General features: G+C 41.1%; 1 protein-coding gene across 4 annotated transcripts in view; it reads right to left on the bottom strand.

Moving 5' to 3' along the window:
* Positions 1-4,232: 4,232 nt before the first annotated feature.
* LOC129855472 (rho GTPase-activating protein 39-like) overlaps positions 4,233-14,819 on the bottom strand; it is a 145,298-nt gene continuing 134,711 nt past the window's right edge. For all 4 annotated transcript variants that reach the window (XM_055923178.1, XM_055923179.1, XM_055923180.1 and 1 more), the window contains 2 exons: positions 9,548-9,717; positions 4,233-7,504 (listed from right to left, as the gene is read on the bottom strand). In XM_055923178.1, coding sequence (XP_055779153.1) covers positions 7,310-7,504; positions 9,548-9,717 — 365 coding nt within the window. In that variant the 3' untranslated portion in view covers positions 4,233-7,309. The remainder of the gene's footprint in view (positions 7,505-9,547; positions 9,718-14,819) is intronic.

Genomic DNA, 14,819 nt, shown 5'->3' with positions numbered 1-14,819 from the left:
TGGCTAAGAGCTTGGCTAGGATTTTGTAATCACAGTTAAAAAGCGAGATTGGGCGATAGGATCCACATTCCAGGGGTCTTTGTTTTTCTTTTAATAGTAATGAAATTGAAGATTGATAGAGACTAGGCGGTAGCTTTGACGTATTAAGGCACTCTGTAAATAATCGAGACAAGAATGGTTAAAGCAGACCAGAAAACATCCTGTAAAATTTAGTTGGAAAACGGTCCGGACCTGGTAATTTATCACTTTTCATTGCGGACACTGCTGTTGCAATCTCCTTAGGTGTAAATTCTTCTTCTAAACAGTCATGGGAGTCTGTATCAATTGAAGGCATATTCAGACCATTAAAGAATGAATCACTCAGCAAAGGGTCTTGAGGAGATTCAGAGGTGTATAGCGCAGAGTAAAAATGTTTGAATTGATCATTGATCTCTTTATGTATAACTGTGGTGGCACCAGACAGGGTCCTTATTTGTGGGATTAAACGTGAGGCCTCAGATTTACGGATCTGACATGCAAGGAGTTTACTGGCCTTGTCGACTTGTTCATACGCTCTGTATCGAGCTCGCAAGAGTAACTGTTCAGCTTGCCTGGTAGAAAGCTCATCAAATTCAGATTGGAGTAGTTGGCGCTCTTTATGTAGATCAGAGGAAGGATCTGTAGCATACTTCTCATCAAATGTAGCTATGGCTTCGTTCAGGTCTCAAAGTCGCTGAGAGCGAGCTTTGTTTTGGTTGGCTGTATAAGAAATTATTTGGCCACGTAGGTATGTTTTGAGAGACTCCATATGGTAGAGCAGGACATACCTGGCGTTGAATTAATTTCTAGGAATTAGGTGATTTCAGAAGAAATGAAATTGACAAACTCCTTATCGGAGAGTAAAATGGGGTTAACACATAGGAGGTTGCTGGGGAAACTTTAGTTTAAGCACTAATGGTGAATGGTCAAAAATAACAATACTCTCATAAGTACACCGCCAAAAGTTAGGCAGAAGTTTTTTGTCCAAAAAGAAGTAGTCAATGCGGGAGTATGTTTGATGACCATGAGAATAAAAATAATTCTGTTTATCTGTAGGGTGTAGGAAACACCAGGACTCACACATAGCATATTTTTGAAGAAAATATTGAATAAGTAGGGCACATTTAGATGGGCCTGTAGTTCTTCGTGAGGAATTGTCAAGATCTAGGGACATTGTACAGTTGAACCCCCCCCCCCCTAAAATCAACAAATGGGAATCTAAATTGGGTATAGCAGATAAAAAGGAAGAAATTAAACTTGTGTCATCCCAATTGGGAGCATAAACGCTAGCTGAAACAAGAGGGGTAGAAAACAGTTTACCGGTTACTATGACGTATCGTCCCTTAGGATCATGAATAACCTCAGAAGCTAGGAAGTAGATTTATCAACCAAAATGGCAGGTGGTATGACATCTTGAGCCAGATCCAACATGTAGCATTGCCTTTAAATTGTTTAACTTGGGTCAAATGTTTCAGGTAGCCTTCCACAAGCTTCCCACAATAAGTTGGGTGAATTGTGGCCCATTCCTCCTGACAGAGCTGGTGTAACTGAGTCAGGTTTGTAGGCCTTGCTCGCACACACTTTTTCAGTTCTGCCCACACATTTTCTATAGGATTGAGGTCAGGGCTTTGTGATGGCCACTCCAATACCTTGACTTTGATGTCCTTAAGCCATTTTTCCACAACTTTGGAAGTATGCTTGGGGTCATTGTCCATTTGGAAGACCCATTTGTGACCAAGCTTTAACTTCCTGACTGATGTCTTGAGATGTTGCTTCAATATATCAACATAATTTTCCTCCCTCATGATACCATCTATTTTGTGTGCACCAGTCCCTCCCGCAGCAAAGCACCCCCAACAACATGATGCTGCCACCCCCGTGCTTTACGGTTGGGATGGTGTTCTTTGGCTTGCAAGCCTCCCCCTTTTTCCTCCTAACATATCAATGGTCATTATGGCCAAACAGTTCTATTTTTATTTCATCAGACCAGAGGACATTTCTCCAAAAAGTACGATCTTTGTCCCCATGTGCAGTTGCAAACCGTAGTCTGGCTTTTTTTATGATGGTTTTGGAGCAGTGGCATCTTCATTGCTGGGATTGATTTGCACTTTTCGCACCAAAGTACGTTCATCTATAGGAGACAGAACGCATCTCCTTCCCGAGCGGTATGACGGCTGCGTGGTCCCATGGTGTTTATACTTGCGTACTATTGTTTGTACAGATGAACGTGGTACCTTCAGGCGTTTGGAAATTGCTCCCAAGTATGAATCAGACTTGTGGAGGTCTACAATTCCTTTTCTGAGGTCTTGGCTGATTTCTTTTGATTTTCCCATGATGTCAAGCAAAGAGGCACTGAGTTTGAAGATAGGCCTTGAAATACATCCACATGTACACCTCCAATTTACTCAAATTATGTCAATTAGCCTATCAGAACCTTCTAAAGCCATGACATCATTTTCTGGAATTTTCCAAGCTGTTTAAAACTTCTTGTGAATAGGGGGGCGCTGTTTTCACTTTGGAAAAAATCGTGCCCAAATTAAACGGCCTCGTACTCTGTTCTAGATCATACAATATGCATATTATTATTACTATTGGATAGAAAACACTCTGAAGTTTCTAAAACTGTTTGAATTATATCTGTGAGTAAAACAGAACTCATTTGGCAGCAAACTTCCATATAGGAAGTGAAAAATCTGAAAACGAGGCTCTGTGTCAGTGCTTGCCTATTCAATTGGCTTTTATTTATCGATATGTATGCACTTCATACACCTTCCACTAGATGTCAAGAGGCAGTAGAAGGTTGAATGGGGTGTCTAGCTTGATGTGAGGCCGAATAAGAGCTTTTGGAGTGGCAGGTCCGGTATTTTGTCAGTTTTCGACGGCGCGTGGGGGAACTCGACATTGTCTTCTGAAAAGCATTCGGTATACATGGCGAATTGCTCCGGCTCTGATTTTATTTGATACATATGAGAAAAACATCATAAAATAGGATTTTTCAACCGAGTTTGATCAGTTTATTCAACGTTTATTGGGAATATTGGAATTTTTCGTTCCATGCGTCAAGAGATGATGGACACGTGAGCTCGACATGGCTAGCCAAAGTTGCTAATTCGACAGAAGAAATGGACATTCTAAAACCAAACAACAATTTATTCTGGACCTAGCACTCCTTGCACAACATTCTGATGGAAGAACAGCAAAAGTAAGACAACATTTATGATGTTATTTCATATTTCTGTGTAATATGTTGACTCCAACACCGCGGAGAATAGGTGAGCGCTGTCTCACAATAACGTATGTTGTGGTAAAGTTATTTTTAAAAATCTAACACAGCGGTTGCATTAAGAACCAGTGTATCTTTCATTTGCTGTACAACATATATTTTTTAGTAAAGTTTATGATGAGTTCTTTGATTAGATTCGGTGACTGTACAAAATATCTCCGGAGATTTTGGGGAATTATTGCTACGTATTCACAATGTATAACCACGATTTGCAGCTCTAAATATGCAAATTTTCGGACAAAACATAAATGAATTGTATAACATGATGTTATAAGACTGTCATCTGATGAAGTTGTTCAAGGTTAGTGATTAATTTATCTCTATTTGTGGGTTTGGTGAAAGCTACCTATGCGGTGGAAACATGGTGAAAATATGCCGTTGTGTGTTTGGCTATTGTGGTTAGCTTATATAAATACATAGTGTTTTCGCTGTAAAACATTTTAAAAATCGGAAATGATGGCTGGAATCACAAGATGTTTATCTTTCATTTGCTGTATTGGACTTGTGATTTCATGAAAATTATATTATATGATATCCCTGTCCCTTTAGGCTAGGCTAGTCAGCTTTTTTTGATGAGGATGCTCCCGGATCTGGGATGGGTATCACTGAAAGGTAGCCACAGTCAACTTAGTGTATGTAAACTTCTGACCCACTGGAATTGTGATACAGTGAATGATAAGTGAAATAATCTGTCTGTAAACAATATTTGGAAAAATTACTTGTGTCATGCACAAAGTAGATGTCCTAACCGACTTGCCAAAACTATAGCTTGTAAACAAGAGTGGTTGAAAAATGAGTTTTAATGACTCCAACCTAAGTATATGTAAACTTGCGACTTCAACTGTACATGCTGCATTGTTACATTGACATGGGAGTCAACTATGATGGATTGTCACTGTGTTAGTTAATAAAAAGTCTCACACAAACTATGAATATTTCACATTTTAATTGTTTATTAAACAATGTCGATTTTTGTTTGAGTGACAGACAGTGGACATTAAAAGAGAAAAGAAAATGTTGAGGAGCAGGGAGCAGGAGAAGTTAGAGGAAGAAAAGGAGGAGGTGAGGAGCGTACATAGCAGAGAGTACATAGCAGCTGATTCCCACCTTACTTGTGATCAATATCAGTCATTTTAATTACATTAATAATGATAATAACAGTATGGACACTAACTGTAAGAAGAACATATGTAGCAACAAATCAAAAATGAGAACCAACCAGTAATCATTGAAAACAAAGAGATTAAAAAGAGATTGAAAATCATCTCTTAAAGTGGAAACATTTATTTTTAACACTTCATGTTTGTAAATCCTTTCTGTAAGTATTTCATGTTTATTTTTTCATATATTTTTATTTTATTTAAAGTGGTGACCCGAAGTTCTGCATGCTGATTGGTCGATTTTCTACTGCCATCCCTTACACAAACACATACACACACACACACATTTTTGTTCCTTCTTTCTGTAACTGAGAGTAGTATTTTTGCAGTGCCCCTTGGTAGTCTATGTTGTTAACATGTGAGTGTATGCCCTCCTTTCCATTGTAGAAAATAGTTTTAAACATGTCAGTAAAAAATGTAGTATTGGCCAAAGTACTGAGTGAACAGTTCTACTACTTACAGATTGTAATTCAGCCATTGTTGAGAGGTAAATGAAGAGCACTTCCAATTGGAGACAGATTTTCATGTGAATATTCACAAATATGCATTTTCCTACCCGAGATGTTTCCATCAAACTGACCTGTTGCGGAAAAAAGTCTGTGCCTTAAGACGTAGTGCACATAAAAATAACTTTTGCGGTTAAATGACCATGTACCGAATAAATAATACAAGTTAAATGGGGTTATGTAAAAATAAACACCCAAAAAACTGCGTTATATTGCGACTGTGCCCACTCTGGTCTTGGCACGTGCTCTCTAGCCAACAGCTTGCAGATACAGTGCGCGTAGGATAGCCTATATGATGAGATTATTATGGACAAAAGAGCGAGATTATTTTAATATGTCAAAAGGCAGCCAAGTATCGATCATCATTTCTCTGGATTAAGACCCTCAATATTTATTGGAAAGGAGCATCAATCACTGCATTGTTATAGGGGGAAGACGACACAACATATCATCACGTGACTCGACGTTTACTTCGATATGATGGTTATTTGCGGTTTCCAATTTCCTGTTTCCATCAGGACAGTCGTGAAATGTTTTATCTGACATATACTTTTTTTGGGATAGAAACCTGGTTACAGATCCAGAGGGTGTAGGTTATTGCTCTGTCAGTCTCTCTTGTTCAATGAGCTCTCTGATGTGTGTAAATACAGATTTAACAGAACAAAAAAAAACAGCAGGACTTAACTCTCAGACACACAGAGAGACACACCAACTGTACCCTTCAGAGAGCACGTATTAACATGTATGTGCATATGAACATGTGATGTATATGTCCTATTGTATTGAAAACACACACAAGCACATACATGCCTACATGTCCACACTCATTCTCTCAAACATAAAGATGATGTGCATCCCAAAGGGCACCCTATTCTCTATATAGTGCACTACTTTTGACAAAAACTAGTGCACTATAAGGGGAATAGGGTGCAATTTGGGACACACACACAGACAACGTGAATCCTAAAGTATATTGTCTAAGAAGAAGGCATTAAGGAAATATTGCTGAAATAAATACAAATAAATTAAATTATATAAAATAGTGGGCAAAAAACATAACTCTGTTAAATACAACAAATCAATTAATAAAATAATAATATATATTTTTTTAATCCATACCCAGTCAAATCAGCTATTAAAGAAAATACTTTTTTACAGGTCCAAAAGACAGGTACAGTTTTTCTGACAGACAAACAGACAGAGGTGGACGGATCTTAATTTAGACATTCAGAAATCATATCAGTATGAGAGTATAGAGGTGTGCGCCATCTTGAGGATGTGTTGGGGGTAGATAGTGAGGGGCTCTAGGGGTAGAGGTTGTGTGGTTGTCTGGGTGGTCAGAGGGGTGAGTGGGACAGAAGGGCCTATGTACCAGGCGGATGGGTGGTAAGGGCTGTAGGGGTGTCTATCACTTCTGGTTGCAACAGTCACGGTTGATTTGGCAGTGCTGCGATGATCCCCTCTAGTACCTGACCTGGATTCGCCCCCACCGTCCCAAAAAATCTAAATAAAAAACTTTATTGACATCAGTTGGTTGGTGACAACAGTGCAGATGGACTGACAGGCTTCATGGTAGCAGAGACAGGAGAGGAAGCGAGACATCTCACGCCCTCCTTTTTTCTGGTTCGTATACAGTCAATGAACTAAACAGACCAGACTCAGCTGCTAATGCATTGGTACCTATGTCATCCCTTAAGCAGACCGGAACTGTGACCATTTTTATCAATGGTAAACAGCCTGAGTGGGACATCTTCATTTATCCACCTTCTTTGATGGCAGTTTGACTGTAGCTCTGGGTCCGGAGCTGATTTGTGGTCCAACACCCTGATTTCAGAAATTGTGTGTATGGATGTGTACTATACAAGTGAGTGTGTGTGTACGCGTCAGTAAATGTACATGTGAGAGTATGTCTATGTGAGTGTGTGTAACCCTGTACATCAGTGTGTGTGAGACGCAAGTCCCTGTGTGTAGGATGGGAGTAGAGGTTAGAGGTCAGGGGTCCGGGTCAGGCTGGGATGGGGCTCTGTCGGGGGAGGTAGGGGGTCATCCTGTCCTGTGTGGATGGTTTTGGGGTCAGTAGTTGTAGTTTGGGGGCTATAGCAGGGTATATGGAGGGCAGTTGGAGATGGGAGGTTTCCTGGTCATCCCAATTGATGTTGGGGGGTTAGAACAGGGTCTGTGGGGCAGGTGGAGCCTTGGTGGATTTATGGGCACATTTGAAATTGGGGGGCAACCCGTGTGTTTTTTTTCAGGGTAGAATAGTTGAAAAGTGGGGGGCTATAGCAGGGAGGGAGGCGCCGCATGTCGTATGGTAGTTTCGGGGTACAGTTGAAGTTGGGGGGCTATAGCAGTCCATCCATAAAGCTGGTGTCGAGGTGCTGGATGAGCACGCGGATGAAGGACATCTCTTTACGCGTGTTCTCAAAGATGATGCGTGGGTCGTCTGACTGGCAGCGCAGGCAGTTGGGAGCCATCACCATGGCCAGGTTGTTCACATCCATCTTAGTTATCACCACGTTGGTAGGCTGGCCAAACACCTGGAGGGTTAGAGAGACAGAGAGAAAGAGAGAGATGGTGATGATGGGTGTGTTTGAGCAGGTGTGTGTGTGCGTTACCTGTAGGAAGAGGGTGCTGTGTGAAGTTAAAAAGTGTGTATGAATGTGGATGAGTGTGTGAGCATGAGTGTGTAGAGAGGATGATGTACTATATATCATTGTAAGATATTCAAAATAGGACATTACCCTGTTAAGATAACTGCTTTTCCAAAGACATCTACAGTGCCGTTGGAAAGTATTCAGACCCCTTGACTTTTCCACATTTTGTTACAGCCTTATTCTAAAATTGATTGAATTGTTTTTGTTCCCTCATCAATTTACACACCATTCCCCATAATGACAAAGCAAAATAGGTTTGTAGATTTTTGTTGTTGTTAATAATAAATGTTTTAATAAAAATCACATTTACATAAGTATTCAGACCCTTTACTCAGTACTTTATTGAAGCACCTTTGGCAGCGATTAAAGCATTGAGTCTTCTTGGGTATGACGCTACAAGCTTGGCACACCTGTATTTGGGGAGTTTCTCCCATTCTTCTCTGTAGATTCTCTCAAGCTCTGTCAGGTTGAATGGGGAGAGTTGCTGCACAGCTTTTTTCAGGGCTTTCCAAAGATGTTTGTTCGCGTTAAAGTCTGGGCTCTGACTGGGCCACTCAAGAACATTTAGAGTCTTGTCCCGAAGCCACTCCTGCGTTGTCTTGGCTGTGTGCTTAGGGTAGTTGTCCTGTTGGAAGGTGAACCTTCGCCCCAGTCTGAGGTCCTGAGCGCTCTGGAGCAGGTTTTCATCAAGGATCTCTCTGTACTTTGCTCCATTCATCTTTCCCTCGATCCTGACTAGTCTCCATCTGACTAGATGCTGCCACCACCATGCTTCACCGTAGAGATGGTGCCAGGTTTCCTCCAGATGTAACGATTGGCATTCAGGCCAAAGAGTTCAATCTTGGTTACATCAGAACAGAGAATCTTGTTTCTCATGGTCTGAGAGTATTTGGGTGCTTTTTGGTAAACTCCAACCGGGCTGTCATGTGCCTTTTACTGAGGAGTGGCTTCCATCAGGCCACTACCATAAAAGCCTGATTGGTGGAGTGCTGCAGAGATGGTTGGCCTTCTGGAAGTTTCTTCCATCTCCACAGAGGAAGTCTAGAGCTCTGTCAGAGTGACCATCAGGTTCTTGGTCACCTCTCTGACCAAGGCCCTTCTCCTCCGATTGCTCAGTTTGGCCGGGTGGCCAGCTCTAGGAAGAGTCTTGGTGGTTCCAAACATCTTCCATTTAAGAATGATGGAGGCCACTGTGTTCTTGGGGACCTTCAATGCTGCAGACATTTTTTTGGTACCCTTCCCCAGTTCTGTGCCTCGACACAATCCTGTCTCAGAGCTCTACGAACAATTCCTTCGACCTCATGGCTTGCTTTTTGCTCTGACATGCACTGTCAACTGTGGGACCTTATATAGACAGGTCTGTGCCTTTCCAAATCATGTCCAATCAATTGAATTTGTCACAGGTGGACTCCAATCAAGTTGTAGAAACATCTCAAGTATGATTAATGGAAATAGGATGCGCATGAGCTCAATTTCGAGTCTCATAGCAAAGGGTCTGAATACTTATTTACTTACTTATTAGGTATTTGTTTTTTTATTTTGAATAAACTTGCTAAAAATTAAAATAACCTGTTTTCGCTTTGTCATTATGGGTATTGTGTGTAGATTTTTGTTGTTGTATTTAATACATTTTAGAATAAGGCTGTAACGTAACAAAATGTGGAAAAAGTCCAGGGGTCTGAATACTTTCTGTACAGCTACAGTAGGCTAGCCAAGATGAATGCTAGGTGTCTTTTTGTAGCTTTCTTTTTGCAGACAATCAACAGTAGCCTCTGGCCATCCTATTGCTACTATGTTCACTATTGAAGGTTTACTTTTGTAAATCATTGTCCCTAAAATAAATAAGCTCAGGGAGTGGATTGATGAGAGCTTCTTTTTACACTGGACTTTTGTATGTACAGTATAGTGTGTGTGTGTGTGTGTTACCTGTAGAAAGCGTATGAGGTAGCAGAGCACCAGTCTGTTGATGTGAGGCAGGCCCATGACAACGTTGACTGCAGCCTCAGGGTCATCATAGTGAGTGATACACTCCTCATAGAACTCATGCGGAATCAACGGCTCCTCCAACTCCCTGTACCAAAACTTCAACAGAGATGCTGGGGGGAGAGAGAGAGGAAGAGAGAGGGGGTAGACTTGGAAAGAGAGAGACAGGGAAATTGGAACGAGAGAGAGACTGAAAAATAAGAGTAATTTGTTCGCTCTAGCTATCTACAGTGTAAGTCAATTTAAAAAAATCAATGACAGTCCAATCAAGAGACAGAAACAGTTGACTGGTCAGACACACAAACCCCTCTCCCTGGCCAGCACACACTGACACTAATGCCTCAATCACCCAGAGTACAGACCAGAACAAAAGAACACCATTATAGTTATCTATGTGTGTGTGTGTGTGTGTGTGTGTGCTTGTGTGAGAAAGAGAGACCCAGCTAAAAATTCTAGGGAGAGACATTTTTTGGGGAAAAAACGTATGACATTATAAAATCCATGTACACAAACAACAAGTGTGCAGATAAAATAGGCAAAAAACACACACATTTCTTCCCACAGGGCCGTGGGGTGAGACAGGGATGCAGCTTAAGCCCCAACCTCTTCAACATATATATCAACGAATTGGCACTAGAAAAGACTGCAGCACCCGGCCTCACCCTACTAGAATCTGAAGTCAAATGTCTACTGTTTGCTGATGATCTGGTGCTTCTGTCACCAACCAAGGAGGGCCTACAGCAGCACCTAGATATTCTGCACAGATTCTGCTAGACCCTGACAATAAATCTCAGGAAGACCAAAATAATGGTGTTCCAAAAAAGGCCAGGACCACAAATACAAATTCCATCTAGACACCGTTGCCCTAGAGCACACACAAAACTATACACACCTTATATACACACGCAAACTAGAATGCTATTTGGCCCTAAACAGAGAACACAGTGGCAGAATACCTGACCACTGTGACTGACCCAAATTTAAGGAAAGCTTTGACTATGTACAGACTCAGTGAGCATAGCTTTGCTATTGAGAAAGGCCGCCGTTGTCAGACCTGGCTCTCAGGAGAAGACAGGCTATGTGCACACTGCCCACAAAATGAGGTGGAAACTGAGCTGCACTTTCTAACCTCCTGCCCAATGTATGACCATATTAGAGACACATATTTCCCTCAGATTACACAGATCCACAAAGAATTCGAAAACAAACCCGATTTTGATAAACTCCCATATCTACTGGGTGAAATACCACAGAGTGCCATCACTGCAGCAAGATTTGTGACCTGTTGCCACAAGAAAAGGTCAACCAGTGAAGAACAAACACCATTGTAAATACAACCCATATTTATGCTTATTTATTTTCCCTTTTGTACTTTAACCATTTGTATATCGTTACAACACTGTATATATACATAATATGACATTTGTAATGTCTTTATTCTTTTGAAACTTCTGTGAGTGTAATGTTTACTGTTCATTTGAATTGTTTATTTCACTTTTGTATATTATCTACTTCACTTGCTTTGGCAATGTTAACATGTGTTTCCCATGCCAATAAAGCCCCTTGAATTGACAATTTACATTTTTTGTAATGTTACCCGTAAAATGTGTCATGACTGGCTAGTTTGGGTCAGGTTACTGTGGATCACAGTCCTACAGAGACATCTCTCACTCCCACAGAGGGGGAGAGGGATAGATGGGGGGGGAGGTTATGATACCTCACACCCATTGTAAATCTTAAAGGCAGCAGATGAATCCTTTGTCCTCTCAGTGTGGAGGTTTGGAATGTATGGTGGGTCTATGGAGAATCTACCTCAGAACGGTAACATGCAATAAATGGACTTCGGGACAATATATTTCATCCGCCAAAATGGTGGTAACAACAATAGGGGGAATATGAAAATGAATGTTGTTTTTGTTGTTATTAAAAGTTAAATTATGACGTTATAACGAAAACATTGTAACTTGAAGAGTTTTCATAATATGTACATGACTTTTACATACTGTGCATTGTGTAGAAAATATCCCAATCAAAGATAATGTTTTTGTAAAGATGAACTGTGAATTTAGTTGTCTAAACTAGATCAGAGTAAAATCCATACCTTGCCTCGTAACTAGATACCCCCCAGAGAACTTGCTATAAAGATGGAAACGCCCCTTTGTGACCCGGGGGTATTAAACATGTGAGTTAAGAATTTACATATCAGACTAAGTTGACCGCGCGCTGCAGCCGAGGTCCACGACTATTCGTGACCCCAAAACGCAACACGAGGTTGAAGAAGACAAAGGAACCTCTTAACAATCAATGCAACGGTTGAGTAGCTGTATCTAAGAAGGTCAATTCAAGCAGGACCATCCGGTTATTCTCTCCAAGGAATCGTGTGTCTACATTCCTTTCATTCCCACGCTGGAATTATTTGCAAAAAATAAAAACTGAAATATAACATTTACATAAGTATTCAGACCCTTTACTCAGTACTTTGTTGAAGCACATTTGGCAGCGATTACAGCCCTGAGTCTTCTTGGGTATGACGGGTCAGTCACAGTGGTCAGCTTGGCATACATGTATTTGGGGAGTTTCTCCTATTCTTCTCTGCAGATCCTCTCAAGCTTTGTCAGGTTGGATGGGGAGCGTCGCTGCACAGCTATTTTAAAGTCTCTCCAGAGATGTTCGTTCAGGTTCAAGTCTGGGCTCTGGTTGGGACACTCAAGGGCATTCAAAGACTTGTCCCGAAGCCACTCCTGCGTTGTCTTGCCTGTGTGCTTTGAGTAGTTGTCCTGTTGGAAGGTGAACCTTCGCCCCCAGTCTGAGGTCCTGAGCGCTCTGGAGCAGGTTTTCATCAAGGATCTCTCTGTACATTGCTCCGTTCATCTTTACCTCAATACTGACTAGTCTCCCAGTCCCTGCCGCTGAAAAACATCCCCACAGCATGATGCTGCCACCACCATGCTTCACTGTAGGGATGGTACCAGGTTTCCTCCAGACATGTCGCTTGGCATTCAGGCCAAAGACTTCAAACTTGATTTCATCAAACCAGAGAATCATGTTTCTCGTGGTCTGAGAGTCTTTAGGTGCCTTTTGGCAAACAACAAGCGGGCTGTCATGTAGGGCTGGGCGGTATACCGTATTTTACTACATACCAGTATTTATGCATGGACCGTTTGGGTTTTTACTTTACCTTCTATAACGGTATGTGATACGCTGTGTGTAACGTCCATTTTTATAGTATAGTTTACTCCGCTACTTGAGTCATCCCTCTCCGCTCTCTCTCTCTCCATGCCGCTTTCCACACAGACCTAGTACCACCCCGTCACTCAAGTAGCGCATTTGTTGTTGCTTGACCACGAGACACTTTTGTTCAGTCTGCATGGTCAATGTAGCAGATCCAACAATGTTGATGACAACGATGTTGTTTCCACTTTGATCGTAATATAAATCCACAAGCGTTCTATAATTACAATATTAGTTTGTGTTTCTTACATCTGCAAACAGCTAGTTTGTATTTTCTTAGCAAGTTAAGTTAAATCGTGTTAGCCACTAATGCTAAACGCTAGTTAGCTGCCTAGTAAACTAGCTTATAAAAGTACTGAGTCAGGGCAAACGTAGCTACCTAATACGTCCTGATACCAGTACTGGTGGAGACTTAAATCAGCATGTTGTTTGTGCAACAGTATTTTCTAAATCAATGAGGAATAGGCGAAGCATGAATATGTTGGCAATATGAATAAAGATTTAATGTAGCGAAAGATTATAGGGTCCCCTAGGAAACACTGAACATCACTTTGGTTCCTACCCTGTCACAATAACTCGTTCATTGCATTTTCATTCGTCGTCATGTCAAACAACACTGTAATCAAAGTGCCCACTATAATTTATATTCTAACTATAGAATTATAATAAACATTCTAATTTCCATGAGTTCACCCAAGTGTTTAGATCTGAATCGCAACATTTGGTTAAAAATAAGGCCCAGTATTTTTTCCCATATAGTGTGGAAATGAGATCAGTGTGGAAATGATCTCAAATGAGTGCAGGAAATGCAGAAAGTGATGGAAATGCAGGAAGTTATTTTAGGTTGAAGTTGAATTGAACAGTATAAAACAATCAGAATGGAGAAAGACCCATTGAAATTATTTAGAATATATGTGTTGCCACCCTAGGGTCACGCACTACTCATAAAGCAAATGTAGAACTTTTATTAATCAAAAACATAAAATACCGTCAAATACCATCATACCGCCAAAAATGTGAAAAATACTATGATATGTTATTTTGGCCATATCGCCCAGCCCTACTGTCATGTGCCTTTTACTGAGGAGTGGCTTCTCTACCATAAAGGCCTGATTGGTGAAGTGCTGCAGAGATAGTTGTCCTTCTAGAAGGTTCTCCCATCTCCACAGAGGAACTCTGGAGCTTTGTCAGAGTGACCATCGGGTTATTGGTCACCTCTCTGACCAAGGTCCTTCTTGCCCCAATTGCCGGGTCGTCAGCTCTAGGAAGAGTCTTGGTGGTTCCAAACTTTTTCCATTCAAGAATGATGGAGGCCACTGTGCTCTTGGGGACCATCAATGCTGCAGACATTTTTTGGTATCCTTCCCCAGATCTGTGCCTCGACACAATCCTGTCTTGAAGCTCCACGGACAATTCCATTGACCCCATGGCTTGGTTCTTGCTCTGGCATGCACCGTCAACTGTGGGACCTTTTATATAGACAGGTGTGTGCCTTTCCAAATCACGTCCAATTAATTGAATTTACCACAGGTGGAGTCCAATCAAGTTGTAAAAACATCTCAAGGATGATCAATGGAAACAGGATGCACAAGAGCTCAATTTCGGGTCTCATAGCAAAGGGTCTGAATACTTACAGTTGAAGTAAGAAGTTTACATACACCTTAGCCAAATACATTTAAACTCAGTTTCACAATTCCTGACATTTAATCCTAGTAAAAAATGCCCTGTCTTAGGTCAGTTAGGATCACCACTTTATTTTAAGAATGCGAAATGTCAGAATAATAGTAGAGAGTGATTTATTTAAGCTTTTATTTCTTTCATCACATTCCACTGGGTCAGAAGTTTACATACACTCCATTAGTGTTTGGTAGCATTGCCTTTAAATTGTTTAACTTGGGTCAAATGTTTCAGGTAGCCTCCCACAATAAGTTGGGTGAATTTTGGCCCATTCCTCCTGACAGAGCTGGTGTAACTGAGTCATGTT

Source organism: Salvelinus fontinalis, chromosome 5, assembly GCF_029448725.1.
Source record: "Salvelinus fontinalis isolate EN_2023a chromosome 5, ASM2944872v1, whole genome shotgun sequence".
NCBI classification, from domain to species: Eukaryota; Metazoa; Chordata; class Actinopteri; order Salmoniformes; family Salmonidae; genus Salvelinus; species Salvelinus fontinalis.
The sequence above is the reverse complement of the archived record's forward strand: the minus strand, read 5'-3'. Positions and strand labels throughout refer to the sequence as shown.